General features: G+C 56.5%; 1 protein-coding gene across 1 annotated transcript; it reads left to right on the forward strand.

Annotated features, from left to right (window-relative positions):
- The first annotated feature begins 801 nt into the window (after positions 1-801).
- Positions 802-15,018, forward strand: PDLIM4 (PDZ and LIM domain 4). The gene is made up of 7 exons (XM_056124467.1): positions 802-959; positions 6,289-6,440; positions 9,791-9,872; positions 13,449-13,627; positions 13,814-13,974; positions 14,479-14,596; positions 14,696-15,018. The coding sequence occupies exons 1-7, from the start codon at positions 867-869 to the stop codon at positions 14,898-14,900; spliced, it is 990 nt and encodes a 329-aa protein (XP_055980442.1). The 5' UTR covers positions 802-866; the 3' UTR covers positions 14,901-15,018.
- The last annotated feature ends 7,490 nt before the right edge of the window (positions 15,019-22,508 follow it).

Below are 22,508 nucleotides of genomic sequence, written 5' to 3' on the forward strand. Positions count from 1 at the left end.
CTCTTCAGGGAGACTCAGACAACGGCCCAGCCTCCCGCTCCCGTTCCAGGAAACCGGGAATACAAAGTCCCTTGAAAATGTAGAGAGGAGAACGCAGAGAGGGAGATATCCGGCCGGGAGGATGAGGACAGGCGGATATCGCAGGAGGAGAGGGCAGGCAGAGAAGGTCCAGGTGTTCGAGGATGCCGGAGACCCAAGGCAAGGCACCTCACTTGCTTCTAGACCCAACACGGGAGTCACCTGACTTCCCGGACCCCCCAAACTAGAGCGGGCACCTTTCTGCTCCACCTCCTTCCTTGACGCCGCCGGCTCTCTTTCCTGGGTCTGGGGTCCCTGCCTGGTTGCCCCGTAGGGGCCGTGGCGAAGGCACGCTGCCCTAGGGGTGGGGCCCTGGGTTCCGCGGGCGGCCGGGACCTTGAAGTTTTGGAGGCAGGAGCAGCCCCATCCCCCATCCGGGCCGTCCCCCACCCCTCCGCCCCCCTCTCCCCCATCCCTCCCCGGACCCGGGCGCCGCCCCGCGACTTCAAAGAGCCCGTCCCCGAGCTTCCACGGCGGTCTCTAGGGCGCGGGAGCGGGGCCGTCGGGCCGGCCCCGTCTGGGGGGCTCCAGAAGAAGCTGGTGGGGGGCGCCGGGCTCCTAGCAGCCGGGGACTGAGGGGCGGATCCTCAGAGCCCCCCGAAGTGGGAGGGTCGGGCGGGCCTCGGGGCCAATCCGGGAGCGCGGGGCGCGGGGGCGGGGGCGGGCGGCGGGGCCGGGGGCGGGCGGCGGGGGCGGGGCGCGGCGTCCCGGCGGCGGCGGCGGAGGCAGCAGCGGCGGCGGCGGCTCCTCAGTGTCCGGCTCGGCTCCGGCTGCGGCTCCGGTCCGCGATGTCCCTCTCCGTGACCCTGCGCGGCCCTTCGCCCTGGGGCTTCCGCCTGGTGGGCGGCCGGGACTTCAGCGCGCCCCTCACCATCTCCCGGGTGAGTCTGGGGGCCCTGACCGGCGGGGAGGTCCTGGCCCTGACCACCCCCCCCCCCCATCATCGCGGTCCCGCTCCTCCTCCCCCCAGTCCTCCCGAGGACCTTGATCCCCGACGCCCCTGACGCTCCAAGGCCAAGGGGTAGGCTGGGTGACCCGCGGACTGTCGAGGACGCTTCCAGCTGGGCAGCGCCTCCCCTACCATCTTCTCTCTCCTGCCAGGCCTGCCCCTTTCCTCCCGGGGGCGGGGGGGGGGGGGGTTCGTCCCCCAAAGGTCCACACACCAGCTTCTCTCTGGCTTCAACTGGGGGAGTCACTGCCAGGCCCCACAACATTGGAATGCAGCCTGAAGATTGGGGCAAAGAGACTTGAGCGCTTCCTTTCCCAGTCAGTAGCCCCTGACATTACGGGGTCCTAAGGAACTCTGGGGTCCTTGCTGACTCCTAAGAGCGAAAGCTCCATTTATATTTCCACTCTGTCCCGGCTTTGGTCAGTCTCCAGTCCCCTCACCTCGGTGTCCTAAGGACACAGGAGCAGGAGGCAGTTCTTCCCTGGAGGAGGGAGAGACCCCTATAGTCATGGGACCCCCTGCTCAGTCCACACCAGGCCCAGCTGGCCACAGGGCAGAGGAGGAAGAGGAGGAAGAGAGGATCTGAGAAGGATGGAGAACTAGAAGAGATAAGAACACTCCGGTGTCAGAAGGGTGTCTGGTCTGGGGGAGTCAGAACCTCCCCCAACCCTCACCCCCGCCCAATCCTATAGTTTGAAGGGCAGAGAAAAACCTTAGTCCCTGGCCATGGGGGTCCCAACCAGGGAGGAAGGAGAGAAACCGGGCCCTGCCCTGTGGGCTTCTCAGCTAGAGGGAACTAGGGGCAGGGGCTAGTCCCATTTGAGGACCATCACTTCCCCCGAGTGGGCTTCTCAGGTTTAGTGGGTCTGTGCCAGGAGAACTGAGAGCCCCCTCTCCCCCTACTGCTTCTTCGTTGTGGCGGCTGGACCAAGCTGATGGGACTCTTTGGAGTTCTGTCCTGTGTGGAGATTCTGGGTGACAGGCAGGCCCAGCTGTCCTGGGAAGCCTCCCTCGTCTGCTCTGGTGGCCGGGCTGAATGGGCCGGGCCTTGCACACATCCGGGGGTGCCTTTCATCTCCCCCTCCCCAGGGAGCAGTGCGCGGGGGGTGTGCTTGTGTCTGTGCTGCTGGTGTGTGTTATGCTGGTGTGAGCCCAGGCCGGCTGCTGGTGAGTGGAGGGGGGGGGGCGACACTGGGCGGCGGCGGGCCAGGCACCCTGGGCGTGAGGCCGCTGACAGGCTCAGTGGCGGCGGCTGATGGCCGCGGGCGGCAGGGAGCAGAGACATCTGTTGCCCACGCGGCCGCCTGCCCGCCAGGGAGGCCTCTGCACGTCACTAGGCTTGCCTTGTTTGGGACCCATCAGGATGCAGGCCCCTGACATGCAGGCAGGCCAGCAGGCTGGGAGAGAGTTTGTCCGCAAGAAACCCCCCCCACCCCTCCCCTCTTGTTCCCTAAAGTCACATGGCGGCAGTTTAGGCCTGAGGAGCCAGGATGGCTGAGCCAGGGTTTGGGTGGGATTTGGGGAGATAGACAGGGCAAGGGAGGCACAGGCCACAGCTTGCCCTTCAGGTACCTCCTGGGCAGGTCTACAGGCATTGCTGATATGTGTGAGTGTCCTCCCTCAGGAGGCTTAAACCCATCCCCCCCCCCATGCCTCGGGACCTCCTCTAGCCCCTAGGGAATGCCACTCAGCCCAGGGAGCCAGGCTGCTGGCATCCTGGGTCTGGGTAGGCCAAGCAATTGCCTGGTATGAGCTCTTGGGTTCCTCTCCATTGATTTGGCTGAGCTGCTCCCAGGTTCCAGGCCTTATCCACCTGGGCCTTAGAATCAGCCTTTCAGCACATGGTACCAGTACCCTGAAAAAAGCCCCCCCCCCCCCCGTCTGCCCTACCCCTTCAGGCTTTGGGCCCGGCAGTTCCAAGTCATCCTCGAAATAGCCCTTAGAAGAACCCACAAAATGCCAGAGAGAGCTCAGTGGGCTGAGCACATACCAGCATTGCATGGTCCCCCAAGAACCGAGCCTGGAGTAGCCCCTGAGCACTGCCAGGTTTGGACCCAAAACAAAACAAAAATGGTAAAGACCCCCTCTGATGCCCATTATAGATGGAGACCCTGAGTCTCGAGGGACTAAGACAGTAGGAATCAGCAGAAACGGGAACCCTGGCCCATATGGAGCGTATGGTACCTGTTGGGGTGACATAATGCCCGTCTGGTTGTTCCCCCAGCCTGCCACAGGGGCTAGGCTGGCAGTGGGGGCAGGACTGTGAGTGCAGCTGCTTGAGGTGAGGGGCTGGCTCCGGGCCCCAGCCACTCATTGACCCCTTTCTCTCCTCTGCTTCCTCCTGTGTTTCCTGCACTCAGCAGTAGAGACGGAATTCAGCTCTGTCCTGTGACTTGCCAGCTCAGCACCCGTGCCGGTTCCCCACAATCCTGGAGAAACCCCTTCTCTCACAGGCCCATGGGTCTGCCTCCTGCTGTGCCTCTGACTTCATCCACTCCACTTTCCCTCACTAATGAGGCTTTGGCCCCAGGAGCTGCTCTCACTCCTCAGGATGAGCTGTGATTCACTGGACCCTTCTACCCGGAGAATCCCCTTCACCCCCATTAAGCAAGAAAGCAGTTAAAAGCAGAGGAATCTCAAGCTGGGGAGATGGCTCCCAGGACTGGAGCCTGTGCTTTATATGTGGGAGCCCCAGGTTTGATCCTTGACACCAAATGCCCCCCTCCCCAAGCACCAACCTGGAAAGTAACCCCTCTAGTGCTGTCAGGTGTGGTCTCAAAACAAATCTGCCTGTGGCGTAGGAGTTCTCCATGATCCTGTTCCTTTCCATGGGGGTGGACACTCCTAGAAGCCTGGTCAGGCTCCACTGGTCAAGAAAGAAAGAAAAAGTGCCGAAAACTTGAAAGCAGTTGGCTCGGATCTAAAGAAATCACTCTACCGTTTATCTCTTTGGCGTCTTTCTGCACGTCTCTGGGCCTCAGTTTCCCCCACCTAAGAAATGGGCTTGCCTTGGAAATTAATGAGACAATGCGTGTCAAGGCTGTCGCAAGAGTCATGGTTTCCTGGCCCTATGCCCTCTCTGACCAGAATTCCCCGAGCTAGCAGAGCTGGCTGAGTCCCAGCCACCCCTACTTTCGAGAACTTCCTCTACCCACAGGGGCCTGAATGCACCCCTTGTACTGGCTGAGTCATCCTGCAGCTCACCGCCCCCCTGAGGAATAAGATGCCTCTTTAGTGTGGGGACTGCTGCGAGGTGCCCCTTCCCCCAAGCCTTTCTTCATCAGTAAATAGGGATGAGATCAGCTTCTGTTTCCCTGGAGTCTCGAGGCTGCTGGGTGCTTGTCCCATGTCCTGGGGAAGTGCCAAGGTCAAACCTGTCACAGAACCCATCGCCAGGAAGAAAGGTCTGAAGCAGGCCCTCGAAGGGAGGTTGGGATGCTGGTGTCCTGTGCTGCCTTGCTCAGAAGGATGGCCTGACATAGGTGCCCAGGCCACCTGAGTGCCAGTTGGCTGAGAGAGCCATGCTCCAGAGCATGCCCCGGGGCAGCCTATGATTTCAGCGCAGATCTGCCCGGACAGTGCCCACAACAGGCCTCCAGGAGCTGCCCGCACCTCAACTCTGTCCACTCATTACTAGGACTAGGGAAGTGGAGTCTGATGAGGCTTCTAGGAGTGCCCACCCCCCTGGAAAGGAACAGGGTCATGGAGAACTCCTACGCTACAGGCAGACCCCACTGGAGAGGCTGGCTTGGAATGAAGGGTTACCTGGAGTTCCAAACGCTGCGCTAGGATGGGGAGTGGGCCACTGGGATGTCTCCTCAGGCCTCCCCATGAGCCTGTCCAAACCTCCTGGGGCCCTCACCAACACTGTAAGAGACTCTGCATGTTGACCTGTGCTCCCAGGGTCCACGGTGACACTGGGGTGGCCTGTCCTGGGAGGAGGCAGAGGTGAGATTGAGATCATGCAGCCAGAGCACACGTGTCCCTTGGATGTCCTTGGCACACATGCCAAAAGTGACAGCCCTCCCGTGTCCCAGCACAGAAAACCATACTCTCAGAGAGAGCCCCGTGCATCCGGGTGCTGGGCTTAGGAGTGCTGGGGGCAGAGGCCGCAGCTTGGCTGCAGAGGACCTCCCCATCTCCTGGCTTGCCCAGCCTGGCCTGATTGAGGCCAGACTGGAAGCAGCCAACCCAGAGCTGGGGGTGGGGGTGATGGCACCCAGCCGGAATGAGGCAACAACCACATTTCAGGAGCAAAGGTGGCTGGGCGGGTGCTGAGAGCCAATGCTGTGGCTCCCAGGAGAGGGGCCTCTAGGGGTGACTGAGGATGAGGAGAGAATGGGGAATGGGAGGTCAGAGGACAGAGTGCTCCAAGACCAGAGAAGAGCATCTGTAGAAGTGGGAGCTGAGAGGTGTCTGGTGCCCAGAGCCCCCAGTACACACACACACACACACACACACACACTCTCTCTCTCTCTCTCTCTCTCTCATACACTTACACACAGAGACACACACACACAAACACCCCCCCATTCTTACAAACATACACATATTTTCACACATTTACGCATACCTACATTCACATTTACACTCATACATTACACACTCACACACATTCACACTCAACACAATCACACACTCATACACAGATTACACTCACACATTCATATACACACACTTACACTCATATGCTACACTCTCTCACACTCACACATTCACACTCCACACAATCATACACTCAGACACAGATTACACTCACACATTCATATACACACTCACACATACTTTCACACACACATTCATACTCATATACACTCACACACAAACACACCTGCAATGATCTGCACAGAGCAGGGAGTGGAGGTGCAGTGTGGGGTCGTGACAGGGACGGGAACAAGGTCACCAAGTTTCAAACATCGGGTCAGGTGGGGGGCTATTCTGCTGAGCAAGTCTCCACTCTTTCCACATGTCTAGAGCACTTGTGTTCCTATGTGACCCTCAGGTGTCCTTGGCACATATGCAAGCCCCCTTGTCGCAGCCCAGAGGATGCTGCCCTTGGGAGCTCCAGGCATCCTCAACACATCCAGCTGGGCTTGGGAGTTTTGAGGACAGAAGCCAAAGTGTGGCTGCCGAGAACCACCGCACCCCGTATCCCGGCTTGACCAGCCCTGGCCTGGTTCTGAGGTCAGTGGGGGCCTAGAACCAAGCTTGGAGCAAGTAACTGAGCACGGCCCTCTGGCTTGTCACCCTCCCTCCCCCAGGTCCATGCTGGCAGCAAGGCTGCCCTGGCCGCCCTGTGCCCTGGCGACCTCATCCAGGCCATCAACGGGGAGAGCACCGAGCTCATGACACATCTGGAGGCCCAGAACCGCATCAAGGGCTGCCGTGACCGCCTCACACTCTCTGTCAGCAGGTAGCTCTGGGAGCAGGGGCTACGGGGCCGGGGAGGGGGCCTCACTGCACAGATCCTGGCACGGCTATCCCCCTTTACTCGTTCGAGGCAGGGGTGCATTGGTGTTCTATTGACAGAGGGTAGGCAGAGGCAGTCCTGAGACCAGGGCTGAAGCCTGTCCTTGGGGAGCCGCTGGGGCGCTGGTTTCAGGTCTTTCTTCTTTCAGTGACTTGCTTGGTACAAGTCAAAACACTTCAAAGCCATGTCCTGTCCAGCACCTCATGTAACCCTCATAAGGTCCAACCTTATGTTGCCCCCTCTTGTCCGTGAGATAACAGACTCAGAACCCCTGAAGGGTGTTTAATGTTGGCAAGGGAGAAGGGAAACAGAATTTGACTTTGGGTCTCTCTAACTCCCAGTGCCCTGCTGGCCCCAGTGTGGGGCCTCAGCCATCCCCCATAAAGGCCCAGGCCTTTGCCTTGCCATGGACTGAGAAAGAACCCTCCAATAGGGTAGGGGGCACCCAGCCCTGACAGTGCCTCATCAGTGGTCTAGGATAGAGAGTGTCCTGGGCATATGCCTCCAGCCTTGTTCCCTGTTTTGCTCTGATGATGCTTGGCCAGATCATCCCTGTCTGTGCCCGTCCCACCTGCCTAGCTCCAGAGAAGTCAGACAGCTCTGCCTTGCTCTGCCAGCTCAGGCTACCAGGGACTTTCCATACCCCCCATCCCCCATCCCCACTGTGACTATGTATGGGCAAAGCTACCCCAAACCACAGTGTCGCTAACCATGCCTCGGAGCTGGCGGGGTGGGAGCTGAGCCCTTATACTTGGTGGGTCCAAGCCCAGGTTGTGCTTTGCTGCCAAGTGGGCTCTGCCACAGCCAGTGCCGCGGTGCAGAGTGAGGAGGCGCAGGTTTGGGTGCGCCCAGACTCTGGAGTGACCCCTTTGAGCCTGGGCTTCCTCCCTCCCCCTCCTGGCTGAGGTATGGGCTGATGGAGGAAACATCAGTGAGGCCCGGCCCACTAGTGGCCTCTCAGGACGCCCCACTTGGCCGGGTTCCTCGGCCCTGACTCACCTCCGGCTTTAACTCTCTGACTGAACAAGGGCAGCCCTGGTGGCAAAATGATGTGGGGGGCAGGGGTGCGGGATGGAGGGATCACTGGGGGTCTGTGGAGGGAGGTCCCCCGAGAAGATGATGTCAGGGAAAGGTAGTGTGGGTGGGGTGGAGGTCCCCCTTCCTTCCTTCCTTCCCTGGTCATTTGTTCCATGTGGGCCTGGATGGAGCCACGGGCCCACTTTGTTCCACTCCGGGCATGTCGGTCCCCAGATGCTGCTAGCGGTGGTGTGAGTGAGGACACTTTCTCTACTGCCACACCTCGGGGTTCTAGTCCCAACTTTCCCTTGGGAGCCATGCTGTCCTCCTACAAGTATTTTGACCTCAGAGCTCCAAACTTCCTCATCTCCAAAATAGGGAGGGTCTAATGACCTGGGACCCGAGCAATGATGACAATCTATCTGCTTAGTCAGGAGGGAAATCTGAGGTCCTCCCCCAAGCCTTGCATACCCACACTCAACTGGGAGGAGGCAAGCCGGGGACTGCCTCTTTTCCTGGCCTCTTCGCACCCATAAGGCCTCAGCCTGCTCTGCCAGGACCTAGGCCAGGGCTGCAGACTCCCCTCCACACGAGGCTCAGGAGTGTCGGCATGAAGAGCTGGCTGGAAGGAACTTCTCTGTGCCCACCCACCTGAGCTCTACTAGACCTGCTTCCCTGCTTGCCTCTCGGGGCTCATGGCTCTAGTCCTCAGACCTCTCTACAGAATAAAAAAATGGGGGTAGGGCAATTGCCTTGTACGTGGCCAACCTAGGTTCGATTCCCAGCATCCCATATGGTCCCCTGAGCACCTCCAGGAGTAATTTCTGAGTGCATGTGACGCCAAAAAAAAAAAAAAAAAAGGTGAATTAAAGTCTTCACCTTTTGGCTCTGCTGATTTTTGTCTGGGCCTGAAGTTAGGCATCCAACCGCCTGAGCTGACCTGTGCTTCCTGACCACGTTTTATGGTGCCTGTAGCATCAGCTCCTGCCCAGGGGCCTGGCTGGGCTCCCTGTCCCCCACTGCTCAGTCCACCCTTGGTCACTGAAGATGGCACACGGGTGTCACCTGCCCAGACTGAATTGGGGCCTGGGAAGGAGGTGGATATGCATCAGGCTGAACTGACCCCTCAGGCCACTGCCATGGTGCTGGGCACTTGGTGTCCTCTGACCTCCAGACCTCAGACCTGGACTTTTTTCTTCCATGCAGACCTTCATTCAAAACAGCCTCACGAGATGACCAGGGTCTCGCCCAGCCAAGTTCTGAGTGTATGGAGGACACAGTTGGAGCTGCAGCTTAGGCCGGTCCCTTGAGACCTGAGAGGGGTCAGGGGTGATGTCCAGGCGCAGCAGAGCCTGGGACCTCAGGCCCTTGGGGAGGACAGAGAGCCTGCAGGGAAGACTAAGTGAAGGTGAGGAGGTGCAGCTGAGTGGAACTACAGGTGTAGACAGCAGGTTAAAACCAGCTGAGCTCTGTAGGGTTGAGCTGCTAGAACAGGGGTGAGACCCCCAGGAAACCTTTTGGGGTAGAATAGGGACATTATTTCCTTGGTTCTGAGCTACCCAACCTCACCCCCATCTGCTGATCCAGGATCATTGCTTCTTCAGGGCTCTCCTTGCTGGGCGACCAAGTGGCAGCCCTGGGCTGGGGCCGCTGAGCCCTGCCTGCCCTGCTTATGGCAGGTTTATGATGTTTTTCTCCCTCCTGAGTGGTGTTTGGCTTTTGGTTTCTATGGCGAAGCAGGAATTTCCTAATGGCCTGCTTCCCATCTGGGCTGGGCAGACATTGGTGATGACTCTGCCTGCAGTGCAGGGGAGAAGGCGCACCCCTCTGCCTCCATCCCATCACCCCCCAGTCCCTCCCAGCAGGGCTGGACTCCTCGCAGAGCACTGTGTGAGGCCTGGCTCGCCCTGCCCACAGCTGCCCTGCCCACAGCCAAACCTCTAGGCTGAACTGCTGTGGCCGCAGAGGTGGAAGGGTAGGGAAGTCGCCAGCCTGCTGCTGCCACCTCTCTGGGAAACAGACCAGAGAGGGACAGGGAGAGGAATGGGACAGCTGCAGGGGGGCTGGGGAGACCCCTCTCCAGGACGAATATGGAGCTGTATTTTCTTACTACAAAGGCCACCATTGTGCTGCAGAGGAAAGTGCTGGGCGGTGTCTTTCTCAGGGTGCCAGGCTTGACCCTGGGGGACTCTGGGCCTGGAGCCCTGCCCGCCTTGGACTTGACTCTGGTTTCCGGGCATGGTGGGTACAGTGAACCATCCAATTTCCCACCACAGACCTGAGGGCAGAAGCTGGCCCGCTGCTCCCGAGGACAGTAAGGCTCAGGCACACAGGATCCACATCGATCCCGAGGCCCAGGTATGTATGACGGACACAGCTGGCCTGGTCCAGAGAGCCGGGGCAGAGCCTGGCCCACAGGTTCATTGGTGCTGAAGGTTCTGCCCTTGGGTCTCAGATGCCAAGGCAGACATGGATGCAGAAGACCGTCACTGGGCTATGCCCATACCCATCCAGCCCACCCCAGCTGAAGGGCTCGTCTCTACCCTGGCGAGTCCTGCATGCCAAGGCCAAGGAATCTGTAGGAGGCAGGGCTGGGGCCTGCCCTTATCAACACCCCTAAGTCCAGTTTTCTCTGGTGCCTAGTGATGTCAGCCCAGGCAGTCTGGGCATAGAGGTGGGGAGCTCCTGAGTTTGTCCCAAAGCTACCCTTCTATCTCATCCTAGCCAACATCCCCTGCAGGTCTGACCTTAGGCCGGACAACCCCTCCTTGTCTTTCTAAAGCTGAGGCTTTCGGCACCAAAGACTGCCTGCCTGGGCCGCTTCCGGGCATAGCAGGGATTAAAACTGCAGAGCTGGCCTGAAGGGGAGTGTGGGGGCCAGCTGCACTAGGACCTCATTGGCCCTGGGTATGAGGGGTGGCTGCCTGGGAGAGACTGGGTCCCTCTCAGGTCATGGGGCTTGAGCAAGGTAGACCCTACTCCATGATATGCTCGTGGACCCCCACATATGTGTCCACTCTCTCACCATCAAAGAAAGGGGAAGTCTCGCTGAGCCGGGGAGACCTGCCACAGCCTCTCCCTTGCCATTCCACAGCTTGCTCTGACATTTGTTCCATATCGCCTTTGTTGGCAGCCCTGAGGCCAGACGCTTGCCACATATCAGGGTCCATCGATCCTGGTGAGGGAGGTGACCAAAGGGTTTGTGGATGCTGGAAACTAGAGATCACAGGAGTTCCAAGAAGGTACCTTTCCCAAGAGGTCCAAGCAGACTTCCCACAGAAGGCAGAGCCAAGTCGAGGCCCGAAGGCTTAAGGGAATGAGATGGATGAAGGGAGCCAGGGAGGAGGAGTGAGCACGGAACCCTGTCCAGACCCAGCTCGAGGCTGTGCTCCATGGTTCAGAGAACAGAAAGGCCCCGGGACTGGGAGCAGCAGTCAGGCATGAGGTGACTCGGCTGTCAGGAAGCTCCAAAGCTCCCTCCTGGGAATCTCAGCTGTTGTGTGGAGCTCCATGACCACACCTGTTTTGAAGCTTGCTCTAGCAGTCCCAGGGACCCACGCCGTGTGGGGGCAAGGCAGGGGCCATTGATGAGTCAGGCAGGCTTGACATGGGCCTGGCAGAGGGGAGCGGCTCCTGCAGTCCCGAGCTCCTGAGTGAATGCCGGGGTGGACAGACGGGAGGCCTGAGCTTGGAATGTGAAGCTCAGTTCAGCTCAGTCCTCCAAGAGCGGCTCAGCGCCAGTGAGCCCGCTCTCAGCTGCTGCCCCCCTTTTGTACTTAAAAGATCATGGGCTCCTTGGGTGGTAACAGAAACACCCCCATCCAGCCCCTGCAGGCCGTGTCCTCGGTAACAGACACAGGCCCCATTGTCCCCACACTGCTCCCAGCCTCTGCAGGAAGAAGAAGGGGTGGGCTTAGCTGCAGCCATCGAAGGAAGAGAAAGCCCATAATTAGCCCTTAGACTAGCTGAGAGTACCCTGGCATGCACCCCTCAAGAGGGATGGGTCTGGCAGTGGGGGATTCAGGGACAATTGGGTAATAAGAGGCCGTTTGCTGGGCCTCACTTGGGAACCCAGGAGGGGCTCAGGGTGGTCAGAATGGAGGGAGGACAAGAGGACGAGCTTAGAGCTGGATGGTGGGGAAGGTAGGCTGGGTGCAGCCACACCCCATCCATGCCCAGCCTGGCTCCCCATCATCCAAGAGCTGGAGCGGGGCCTCAGGAGGAGCCACTTGCTAGGGAGGACTCAGCACCTGCCTTCAGCAGTCCCGTGGGCACTGACACACTGGCAGCAGCTCCCATTTTTCCGTAGAACATACTGGAGCTTCAGCCACCACACGGGCAGCTGCTGGGCACTCCAATTAGGAGCACCTGGGCACACACGGAGAAGGGCAGTCAAGCCAAGGCAGCTGTCACATTGAGGCACTGTGTTTGGTGCTTTTGTGTGCAGCCGTCTCAAGGAACTTGGGGTTGCCATGATGCTCCCCATTTCATGGTAAAGAAACAAGTTCTGATAAGTGAAGGAATTGCCTGGTTAATGAGTGAGGGAGCTGGGGCTTGAAAAAAGGCTGAGGTCCCTCACAACCCTCGTCATTGAAGGAGCAGCTGGCTGGGTGGCCATGGGCGGGGCAGGGCTCAAGGCTCCCACACATGGCCAGATGGGGTGAGTGAGCGACTCCATCCCCCAGGTCCCTCAGACCCCCTTCCTATTGGAGTCGCCTATGCATAGGATCCAGCCCTGCCCCCACTGCTCGTGGCCATCTGGTCCCCATTAGCGGCCAGCCCTGCCCGCCCCGCGCCTGTGTGTGAGCGTGCTCGGGTTTCTCGGGGGCTTTACTGGGCCCCACCGGGATGAGGGTTTTCCTGCTGCTGCTGCTGCTGCTGTTGCTGTCTCCCTGATGGGGGCCCACCTGGGCAGTGAACACCTCTCTTATTTGTCTGTGGGGAGTGTGGGAAACAAGAGCACGGCCCCACCCAGCTGCTGGATTGCCTATTCCCCAGACTCCTGGGCAGCTCAGATCTGGTGCAAAGCAAGGGGTCAGGACCGAGCCTCACAAGGTGGCTCAGACCTCAGTGTTGTGTGTGTGCCTAAGTCAGGGCTAGGCTGCCCCCCTTTACAAACACGCATGGGGACAGCTCACACAGATGCTTCCAGTTAACACACGTGAGAACAAGACCCTACCCTTGCATGGGCCTATATTGCACATCTAGAAGTGCACGCCCAGAACAAGGGGGCATCCTAGGCATGGCCATTGTAGCTTCCATGGGGGAACCAGAGGTGGGGGGGGTGCCTAAGTGTTGGAATCCCCCTCGCTGCTCTCCCCTCCCTATCTCCCTGTTTACACCAGAGCGGACACTGATATGTCACCTCCCAGGCTGAGGCTGAGAACTACCTCATGGTCTGGACCCTCAGCCATCCCCTAAAATTGGGCTGCCCCCACCACCAGCCTGGTCCCCCATGAAAGCTACCATGGCTATCCCAGGCTAACCCCCCCATTTCAGGTGTGCACCTCCAGATGTGCAGAAAGGCGTGCCGGAGCACCAGTTCTTATTCTCACATGTTCATCTGGAAGTACCTTGATACTGCCAGACAGCACTCAAGAAGGCCTGGGAGAGGCCCGGGGATATGGTTCAGAGGCATGGAGCAAGTGCCTGGCATGTGCCCCAAGTTCCATTCCTGGCCCCCGTGGCCCCCTGAGCATCACTAGGGATAACCCTGGTAGTTCCCTGGCACTGCCGGGCCCTGAAGCACCAGCCTAAGCATCCCCTGGCCTTGCTTCTTGAGGAGAGACCACCTGTTCCACTGAGCACCACTGAGGAGACTCTGCTAAAGAACAAAGGGAAGGCCTAACATAGTAAGGTGGGGTGCAATGTGTGAAGATGGGGTGAAGAGCCTTGCTCCAGGTCTCTCAGTGCCTCGGGGCCCCTCTCTCCCAGGATGGCAGCCCAGCCACCAGCAGGAGGTCCTCCATCACTGGCATTGGGCCTGAAGACAGCAGGTCAGCCCTGGGCTCCCCTTATGGGCAACCACCTCGTCTCCCAGCCCCCCACAACGGCAGCAGCGACGCCACCTTCCTGGCCCAGATGAACAATCTGCACGTGTCACCACCCCACAGGTACTACAGAGAGCTCTGAGCCTCCCAGGAAGATCCTCGTCCTCAGTCAGAGCTCCCCAGGTCCCAGCCTGATCCCTGGGGCTCTGCTGGTGGCAATTCTGACCCAGGAAATCTTGCCCAAGCCCTGCACCTGCAGAGCTAAGCCTGGTCCTGCAGCCCTGTCCCTCCCGCATCTCTTTTCTGCAGCGCTGACCCTGCCAGAGGCCTCTCACGGAGCCGTGACTGCGTGGACCTGGGCTCCGAGGTGTACCGGATGCTCCAGGAGCCAGCTGAGCCCCCTTCCTCAGAACCCAAGCAGTCAGGCTCCTTTCGCTACTTGCAGGGCATGCTGGAGGCCGGTGAGGGGGGTAAGACTTCGGCCACCTGGCTGCCCCTACCCCAGCCTTCCCACACCCTGTGGTGACCCCCACAGCCTTGTCTTGTGACCCTGCTCTCTGTCTTGCAGCCTTCCATCTCCTGTCACTGACATCTTCCCTCCAGCCAGCACTCTTTGGTTTCGGGTTTTGTTGTTGTTAGGCCACACCTACTGATGCTTAGGGGTTCCTCCTGGCTCTGTGCTCAAGAATTACGCCTGGCAGTGCTTGGGGGACTCTATGGGTTGCTGAGTATCAAACCCAGGTCCTCCTGTGTGCAAGGCAAATGCCCTACCCACTGTACTATCACCCTGCCCTCCCCCCACCCCAAGCCAGCATTTATCTGCTTACCACGACCCTCTGTCTTGGTCCCTCCCGCACCTGAGTCCTTAAACCCCATCCTTAAACTCGTGGCCCAACCCCACATCCCGCGTTAAGTGCCCCCCTCCCCGTCTGACCGCCGCACCTGGCTCATTCCACCCGCGCTGCGGCTTTCAGGGGAGCGGCCCGGGCCCGGTGGTCCCCGGAACCTCAAGCCCGCAGCGAGCAAGTTGGGCGCCCCGCTGGGTGGCCTCCAGGGACTGCCCGAGTGCACCCGCTGCGGCCACGGCATCGTGTGAGTAACCGCCTCCACCCCCTCCACGCCCGTGACACCCACCCCCACCCCCGGCGAGGCAAGTCGCCCAAACCTGCCCTCCCCGCCTTCCCGCATCAGGGGCACCATCGTCAAGGCGCGCGACAAGCTCTATCACCCCGAGTGCTTCATGTGCAGCGACTGCGGCCTGAACCTCAAGCAGCGCGGCTACTTCTTCCTGGACGAGCGGCTCTACTGCGAGAACCACGCCAAGGCGCGCGTCAAGCCGCCCGAGGGCTACGATGTGGTGGCGGTGTACCCCAACGCCAAGGTGGAGCTCGTCTGAGCCGCGCGTCCCCCAACGCCCGGCCCGCCCCCGCTTCTTCCCAGACACACCCCACCCCCCTCTTCGGCTCCTGTAAATACGCCTTGGCCCCGCCGCGTCTCTAATAAACGCCTCCCGCTGCACCACTCCCGAGGCCGTCGCGCCCTGGCCCGCCCGCCCCAGCGCCGCGACCGTCCAGGTGCCCCGCGGACACTGCGGGGCTGTCCCCTCCCGGGAGGCGTCACAAGGGGGTGCTGTAAGGCCACGTCTAGCCCCGGGGGCTAACCTGGGTAGAATCGGTTCCGTGCTAGCTGGGAGAACTCGGGGATGAGAAGGGAAAGCAGTGCCCCGGGAGGCTAAGGCCAAGCCCAGTGGAAAATCCCGGTTTGGCCACCAGCAGCAGAGGGGGGGCGGCTCGCAGCGGAGGGAGGGGCTGTGGGCAGAGAAACGTGAATAGAGGAGGGGACAGGACGGGGAGACCGCAGCAGAGATGGGGGATGGGGGGTGGAGGGGTTGGCAGCTGCCTCCTGGTATTTTCTCATACCTCTGCCAACCCACAAGGTTTATTCATTTTTTTTTCAGCGACTTCTTCCCACACCCCCACCCCAGCATCCCTATTTTCTTTCCCTTTTCCCCACCCCCACGTGGGTCGCGTTCTCTCTCTCTCTCTCTCTCTCTCTCTCTCTCTCTCTCTCTCTCTCTCTCTCTCTCTCTCCTCTCTCTCATGGGGGGGCGGGGGGAGGGGAAAGCGGGAGAAATCGGTGAAGGAACCCAAACACTTTCTTCTCTCTCCCATCTCAAGGATAAACAAGCCTCCTTCCCCCAGGCCAATCTTGCATTGCACATTGCCCTTTTACACTCCCACCTAAAAATACCTGAATAGTGTCAGAATTGTGGCTGTTTATACCCCACTATAACAGCCGGGATCCTTGGTCATGTGGTTAACTTGGAGCAGGGAGCAGCCCCTTTTTATGATCCCGGTTTATTTAGCCAAGCCGTGAGTGTTGTACAGTCTGTGCTATTTTTCCATTTTGTCACATCACTAACCACAAAGACACCTGTTCACACCATCAGCATAGGACACTGCCATTTCCTTCTGCGCTTACCAACACAAGGAGTTGTCAAATAGTTTTCCTTTTTGTTCAATATGATGCATAAAACATGCTCTGTTCTTGTTTCAATTTGAGTTTCTGTTATTCCCAGTCAAGAGTTTTGCTTCAACAAACCTTTATTGCTCACTGGTGGGAAAGAATGATCTTCCCCAACTATCCGTGAGGCTTTCACCTCTCTACTCATTTTCCTGAGGTTTATTAAACTGCTTAGTGATGGGTCCTTTTCATGCTTTTATAAGAATCTTTGTTACTGAATTCTATTCCAAGGATCTATTTTCTGATTATGGTGACATCACACTGTTTAATGACTACTGTTTTAGAGTTTGATCTTCCAGTTCCTCTGCTTATTCTTCCTTTACAAACATGTCAAGGCTATTCTTGCACATTTCCAATTGTTGGTGTTCAGATGCAGTGTGTCAGGTTGTCTCTGGAAAAAATAAACTAAAATTTCTTTGGATAGTTACAGCAGTAGCCCTGAATCCAGAGGTTGGAAAGAATAGGTAAGGGGAAGACAGTGACCTGCATTATTTGGGTGTTTCGTGGCATCCTCCTATATCTTAACTCCCATTTTCTTTTTTCTTTCTTTTTTTCTCATTTATGTAGCACATCCCGTTGTGCTCAGGGTCACTCTGGTGGTGCTGGGGGGTGTGGGCCAGAAATCAAACCAGGAGCTCCACTTGCAAAACATGGGCTCAGTCATTTGAGTCCTTTTGCTGCTCTGTGCTTCTCCTTAGAGGTTCCTTCCTGCAGGAACCTCCCCTCCCCAGAGCGAAACCTGGGACAGTGAGCAAGTTCCTCCAGCTCCCAAAAGGAAGTGAAATAGAGGGGGTTGAACCGGATCCTTAGGATGACTCTGTATCCACCAGTCCTTGTCTCCTTCTCATTGAGCAGCTGAGCCCTATGTAGGTGTGTGTGCGCGCGCGCGCACACACACACACACACACACACACACACACACACACACAACTTTAACTCACCCCCTCCCCCACTGGGGCTGTACCTGAGCCTGATGGGGCATTGGACTAGCCTGGCCTTCTCTGTCAGACTGCAAATTCCAGTCCCAGCAGGACATGGGCAGAAATAGAGGGGATGATGGACAGCCAGACAGGCTATTAAGAGGCAAGAGCAGGTGGAAGAATACTGCCCCAGTCCCACCCTTGCCCCTCCTAGACTCATCCAGGATGATCCGATCCCAGACTTGCAACACCTCCACCCCCAACCCTGGTGGGAGTCTTTGGACCACCTTGGCACTGAAAAATCACCTGCCAACCCAAAAGCTCTGCTTTTACCTGGTGCCACTACCAGAGCAGCAGCCCTCCTTGGGTGGACACAGACTAGGAGGGACAGGAGCTGAGAGGCCTGTGCGGCCAGCCTGATCTCTGCTTCAAGCTCCAATTGCTGCCTGGGGGTCCTGTCAGGACCCACACATGGTGGAGCCTGAAAAGCCTGGAGGCAGTTCTCTGTGGCCCAAGGTCCTATGTCTGAGACAGAACCAATAGAGTCAAGGAGGACATGCCAGACCCAGGATCTGGTCAGGATCCCCTGCAAAAAATTTCAGACTGATAGGTTTCTTCCAAGATATTCAGAATAGGCTTCTCCCAGTATATGTCACCTTAGTGTATGGAAGGAGAGTCCAGCTTGGGCCTGAGAGCCTGGGGAGGAAGTGTTACCTTAACCTTAAAGAAGAAACATGACCTCTGAGTTTAGGGAGGGGGTTAGTGGAGAGGGGGTTGGGACCACACCAGATGCTGTTCAGGGGTTCCTCCTGGCTCTGCACGCAGGTATTTCTCCTGGTGGTGCTCAGGGCACCATTTGGGATGCCAGAGGCATTTGGAAAGATCTCACAGGAGGGTTGACATGTAAGCAGAGACCAAGGCTTTGGGGTGTGTCTGTGTGGGTCTTTGGGGAAAGTACACTGCAGGCAAAGGAGCAGATGCCTAGGCTGGGTCAGGAAGACCAGTGCTCACCATCTAAGACCTGGGAAGACCCAGCAGCAGAGCATGGGGCCATCGACAGAACTGCAGCGAGAGCGCTGGCTGCGTTGACCTTATGAGCCACTGACAGGAATTTTGGCTTTCACTCAGATAAGAAGTCAGAGGAGCAGCGTGATCTGGGTGTTTCTCTTTTAACCAGGATCACTCCAGCTGCTGTAAAGAGAATGGACGGGAAGGGGCAAAGGTAGAAGTAGGCATGACTACTTTTATCACGAACTAATCTCTAACCAGCCAACTTCGCTCTGCCTCCAGGGCCCTGCCCCCATCCAGGCCCTCAGCCTTCCAGGCCCTGCCCGCATTCCCATCTCCCATGTGCCCCTTAGTCCCTTCTCCACACAACACCAAAGGGAGCTTCTCAAAATGCATTCCTGGGACCAGACAGAATACAGTGGGTAGGGCGCTTGTCTTGCAGATTCAATACCCTGGCACCACATGAGGAGCCCCCGGGCCCCTCTAGGTGAGAAGCCTGAGCACAGCGCCAGGAGTAAGCACTTCCAGGCATGGCATCAAAACAAAGCAAACAAACAACAAATGCAGTTCTTGTTGCTGTGCCTCTTGTCAAGGAGAGCTGCTGCTGCTCTCATACTGAGTCTCAGCTTCTATTCCCTGCCCACCACCGCCTCCTGGCCCCCAACCCAGTCGTGCTGGGCTGTAGCCTCTCCCAGGCTCCTGCTGCCTCCCTTCCCTGCAAGAAACTCGGAGTAAAAACAGTCCCTCGTCTTACTGCTCTATGTGACGAACTTCATTCTCCTACCTACTTCCCTGGTAGTAAAGCCATGTGAAGGGGAGTTGGTAGGCAGGAGAAGCCAGAGGCTCCCTGGCCAAGGACCCAGCCCCATAGGCCCACCTTGGCCCTTGATGCCCAAGGTGCTGTGATGCCCAGAAGATCAGGCCACAGGCACAGAGTCAAACATTCCTCTGTTCACTGCCCACACCTGCCCTCACCCCCCCTCCCCTCCCCGGGCCCCCCCCCCCCACCCCGCGTCTCTGCCCTCCAGCTTCATCCAGGACAGCTTCGAACCTAGGCAACAACTGCTCGTCTCTGAATCTGCTTCATGCCCAACTCTCACCTCTGGTTAATTTCCTGAGCTCACATTTTCTGAGCTGATATTTAATAGGTTCCCATGCATTGTTCCTCAGCCTCTAGTGGAGGTGGAGGTCTGGAAAGGAATTAGGATTAGTAAAGGTTCCCCCACCTCTAACAGATTAAGGACTGTCCCTGTGTCCTTTCTACCACAGGTGAAAAACTCAATTTGGATTTTCTCAAAAATCAAGTTTTATCTTTTCTCCTCTCTAACATGGAGCCTTTGTGGCTGAAGACAAAAGTTAGAAACCCCAGAAGCCACCAAAGGCCTCCTCTGTTCCTGCAGTGTCTAGGGTTGGCCTGAGCCACATGGACTCAGAACTCTGTTCAGCCCAGCCGTGAATACAGTGTAAGACTGCATCCCACTCACACCTGCTCAGCCAGGCTCACACCACACACCTGCTCCTTTACCCACAGAAGCAGCTAGCTAGCATAAGGGTGCCTTACTGTTCCTCATGGCATTCTCAGCCATCAGGCATGGTTCCATGGGATTACACATGGTTCAGAAGCGCCACGGGTCGGACAATCACTATAATAGCAACTAATCCCTCCAACAGCCTCAGGGAACTGATCTTTCTCCTTCTGAGTCCTCCCTTCACTTTATAGATGCACTAAGAAAGGTTGAGAAACAGCGTAGCTATCAGTGTCAGGAATATTCAAGACAATTGCCAGTGCTCATTCTTCACTTGGAGACGCTGAGTGTTTTACCAATGATCTTGAGACTCTGACCAGGCCACTTTGGGAGGGTGCTGATCTATCTCTGCTTGGCAAATTCCCCAGAATAGTCCAAGGAGCAGATTCAGGCCTCAGGCAACCCTCACTCAGGGCATGGAATGAAGAAGATGGGTGGGGGCCAGAGAGACAGTACAAAGGGTTAGGTGCTAGCCTTGCATGTGGCCGAGTTGGGTTCCATCCCTGGTACCACATATAGTCCCTGAGGGCCACCTGAAGTGACCCCTAACTATAGAGTCAGAAGTAACCCCTGAGCACTGCTGGTGTGACGCCAAAACAAAGGAAAAAGAAAGAAATAAGAAGCTAGGTGAAATCAAGATGTCCCTAATGCCTTGGATTAAGCAAGGCTGACTGGTGCCCACAGGACCTAATCATAAACTCTGGTATGTGTGACCCACTACCACCCCCACTCCCCACCCCCTGCTTTCCCTATCTTATATAACTTGCCCCTAATATCAGGTCATGATCCTGTAAATGGAATGTCCTGGCTGCTCCTGTTACCAACTTTTTTTGAGTCCTGAGAGAAGAAGAGAAAGAGAGACAGAGACAGAGACACTGAGAGAGACAGAGACTGAGAGACTGTGTGCACTCACTGGGATGGCACAATATGCAAAATATCCCAAATCCTCTTCATTACCTTCTCTCCAACTCATGTACCTCTAAGTTCCTACCTCCTCTTCCTCTCTCATCTCCACGTCCAGTTGTTCCAGACCTGTCCTTGCCAGTTCTTTTTTTTTAAAATTTGACTTTTTAAAAAATTTTTAAATTTTTATTAGTGAGACACCATAAGGTATAGTTGTAGACTTAGAAATTTTTGTGCTTGGGTTTCAATTATACAGCGATCAAATACCCATCCCTCCACCAGTGCCCATTTCCCACCACCACCGATCCCAGTATCCCTCCCACCCCCCATATCCCCCCTTCCCACCCTGCCTCTGTGGCAGAGCATTCCCCTCTTTTCTCTCTCTCCTTTTGGGTGTTGTGGTTTGCAAAAGAAGCATTGAGTGGCAATCATGTTTGGTCTATAGTCTACTTTCAGCATGCATCTCCCATCCTGGGAGGATCCTCCCAACACCCTTTATTTGGTGCTTCCTTCTCTATCTGAGCTCCCTTTTCCCCTAGCATGTGTGGCTGGTCTCTAAGCCATGGAGCAAAATTCCTGGTACTAATCTCGGCCATTCTTGGGTGTTAGTCTCCTATTTTGTTACTTTATGTTCCCCAGATGGTAAGTTCTTCAGGTGTTCAGGTCTGATCTTGTCTGGGCCAGGTGCTCTTTGTTTCTTACTATCAGTACTCATCAATACATTGGCTCGGCTCTTCACACGTTACCTGTCTGAATGCAAGGTTCCATCCCAATGGAAAACCAGCAGGACTGTACTACTATACAAGAAGGGAGACATCCACGACATTGGCAACTATCGCCCAATCTGCCTATTGTCTGTCGTCTACAAACTGTTCACTCGAGTCATCCTGAATAGGATTAGCAGAACACTAGATGAAGGACAACCATGTGAACAAGCCGGATTCCGAAAAGGATTCAGTACCATCGACCATATCCACACGATTACTAAGCTCATTTAGTTTCTCGGGAGTTCAAGATGTCGCTCTGTCTAACGTTCATTGATTTAAAGAAGGCCTTTGATTCTGTTGAGACGGAAGCGGTCATGGAAGCCCTAGCCAATCAGGGCGTACAAACTCAATACATCAGGATCCTTCGTGAGCTCTATTGCGGATTCACTACCAAGATGTCACCATTCTACAAAGAAGTAATCATCCATATCAAGAGAGGGGTTCGGCAGGGTGATACCATTTCACCAAAACTCTTCAGTGCCACCCTCGAGAACATCATGCAACTACTGAAATGGGAAAGCATGGGAGTGAAGATAGATGGTCGGCAACTACACCACCTCCGCTTTGCTGATGACATCGTTCTAATAACACCAAACATCAGCCAAGTGGCACAAATGCTGAACGACTTTGACCGTGAATGTGGAAAGGTCGGACTACAGCTGAATCTTACAAAGACAATGTTTATGAGAAACAGCCTTGTTCCTGATGCTCCATTCGCTCTCAATGGAACCACCATCTCCGAATGCAACAGTTATATATACCTAGGTCGAGAAATCAACATGATGAATGACCTAGCACCTGAGTTGCACAGGAGGAAGAGAGCGGCTTGGAATGCCTTCAAGAACGTTGAAGAAATAACTAAAAGGACAAAGAACCTCCAACTACGAGCACATCTCTTTGATTCCACTGTTCTTCCTGCATTAACATATGCCTCAGAGACCTGGACCCTATGAAAACAGGATGAGAACGCTATTTGGGTCTCTCAAAGAGGAATCAAAAGAGCTATGCTTGGAATATCACGATCCACTCAAATGAGAGATAGAATCCAGAGTTAGAGATAGAATCAAGAATCAGGGACACTGTCTCATTTGCCAAGACATCAAAAATCAGATGGGCTGGACACGTAATGAGGTTTACAGACAACCACTGGACTAGAGCCATTACTGATTGGATTCCACGGGACATCAAAAGATCACGTGGACGCCCACCTACAAGATGGTCAGACTTCTTCATCAAGACCCTGAATGATCGGTTTGAGGCTCTGCATGTTCCTAGAACATTGGGCTACGCTAGCACGCAACCGGGATGAATGGAGACGTTACTGGCACCCGCTCGAGTAAATCGATGAATAACGGGG

The sequence above is a fragment of the Sorex fumeus genome, unplaced genomic scaffold, assembly GCF_029834395.1.
Source record: "Sorex fumeus unplaced genomic scaffold, SorFum_2.1 ptg000051l, whole genome shotgun sequence".
In the NCBI taxonomy this organism is placed as follows: Eukaryota; Metazoa; Chordata; class Mammalia; order Eulipotyphla; family Soricidae; genus Sorex; species Sorex fumeus.

What these genes read in the sequence shown, in the direction of transcription:
- PDLIM4 (XM_056124467.1), top strand. Translation starts at nt 867, where the DNA reads ATGTCCCTCTCCGTGACCCTGCGCGGCCCTTCGCCCTGGGGCTTCCGC. An exon ending in ACATCGATCCCGAGGCCCAG is followed by an intron (nt 9,873 to 13,448) that starts GTATGTATGACG and finishes CCTCTCTCCCAG; the next exon opens with GATGGCAGCCCAGCCACCAG. An exon ending in CGCTGCGGCCACGGCATCGT is followed by an intron (nt 14,597 to 14,695) that starts GTGAGTAACCGC and finishes TTCCCGCATCAG; the next exon opens with GGGCACCATCGTCAAGGCGC.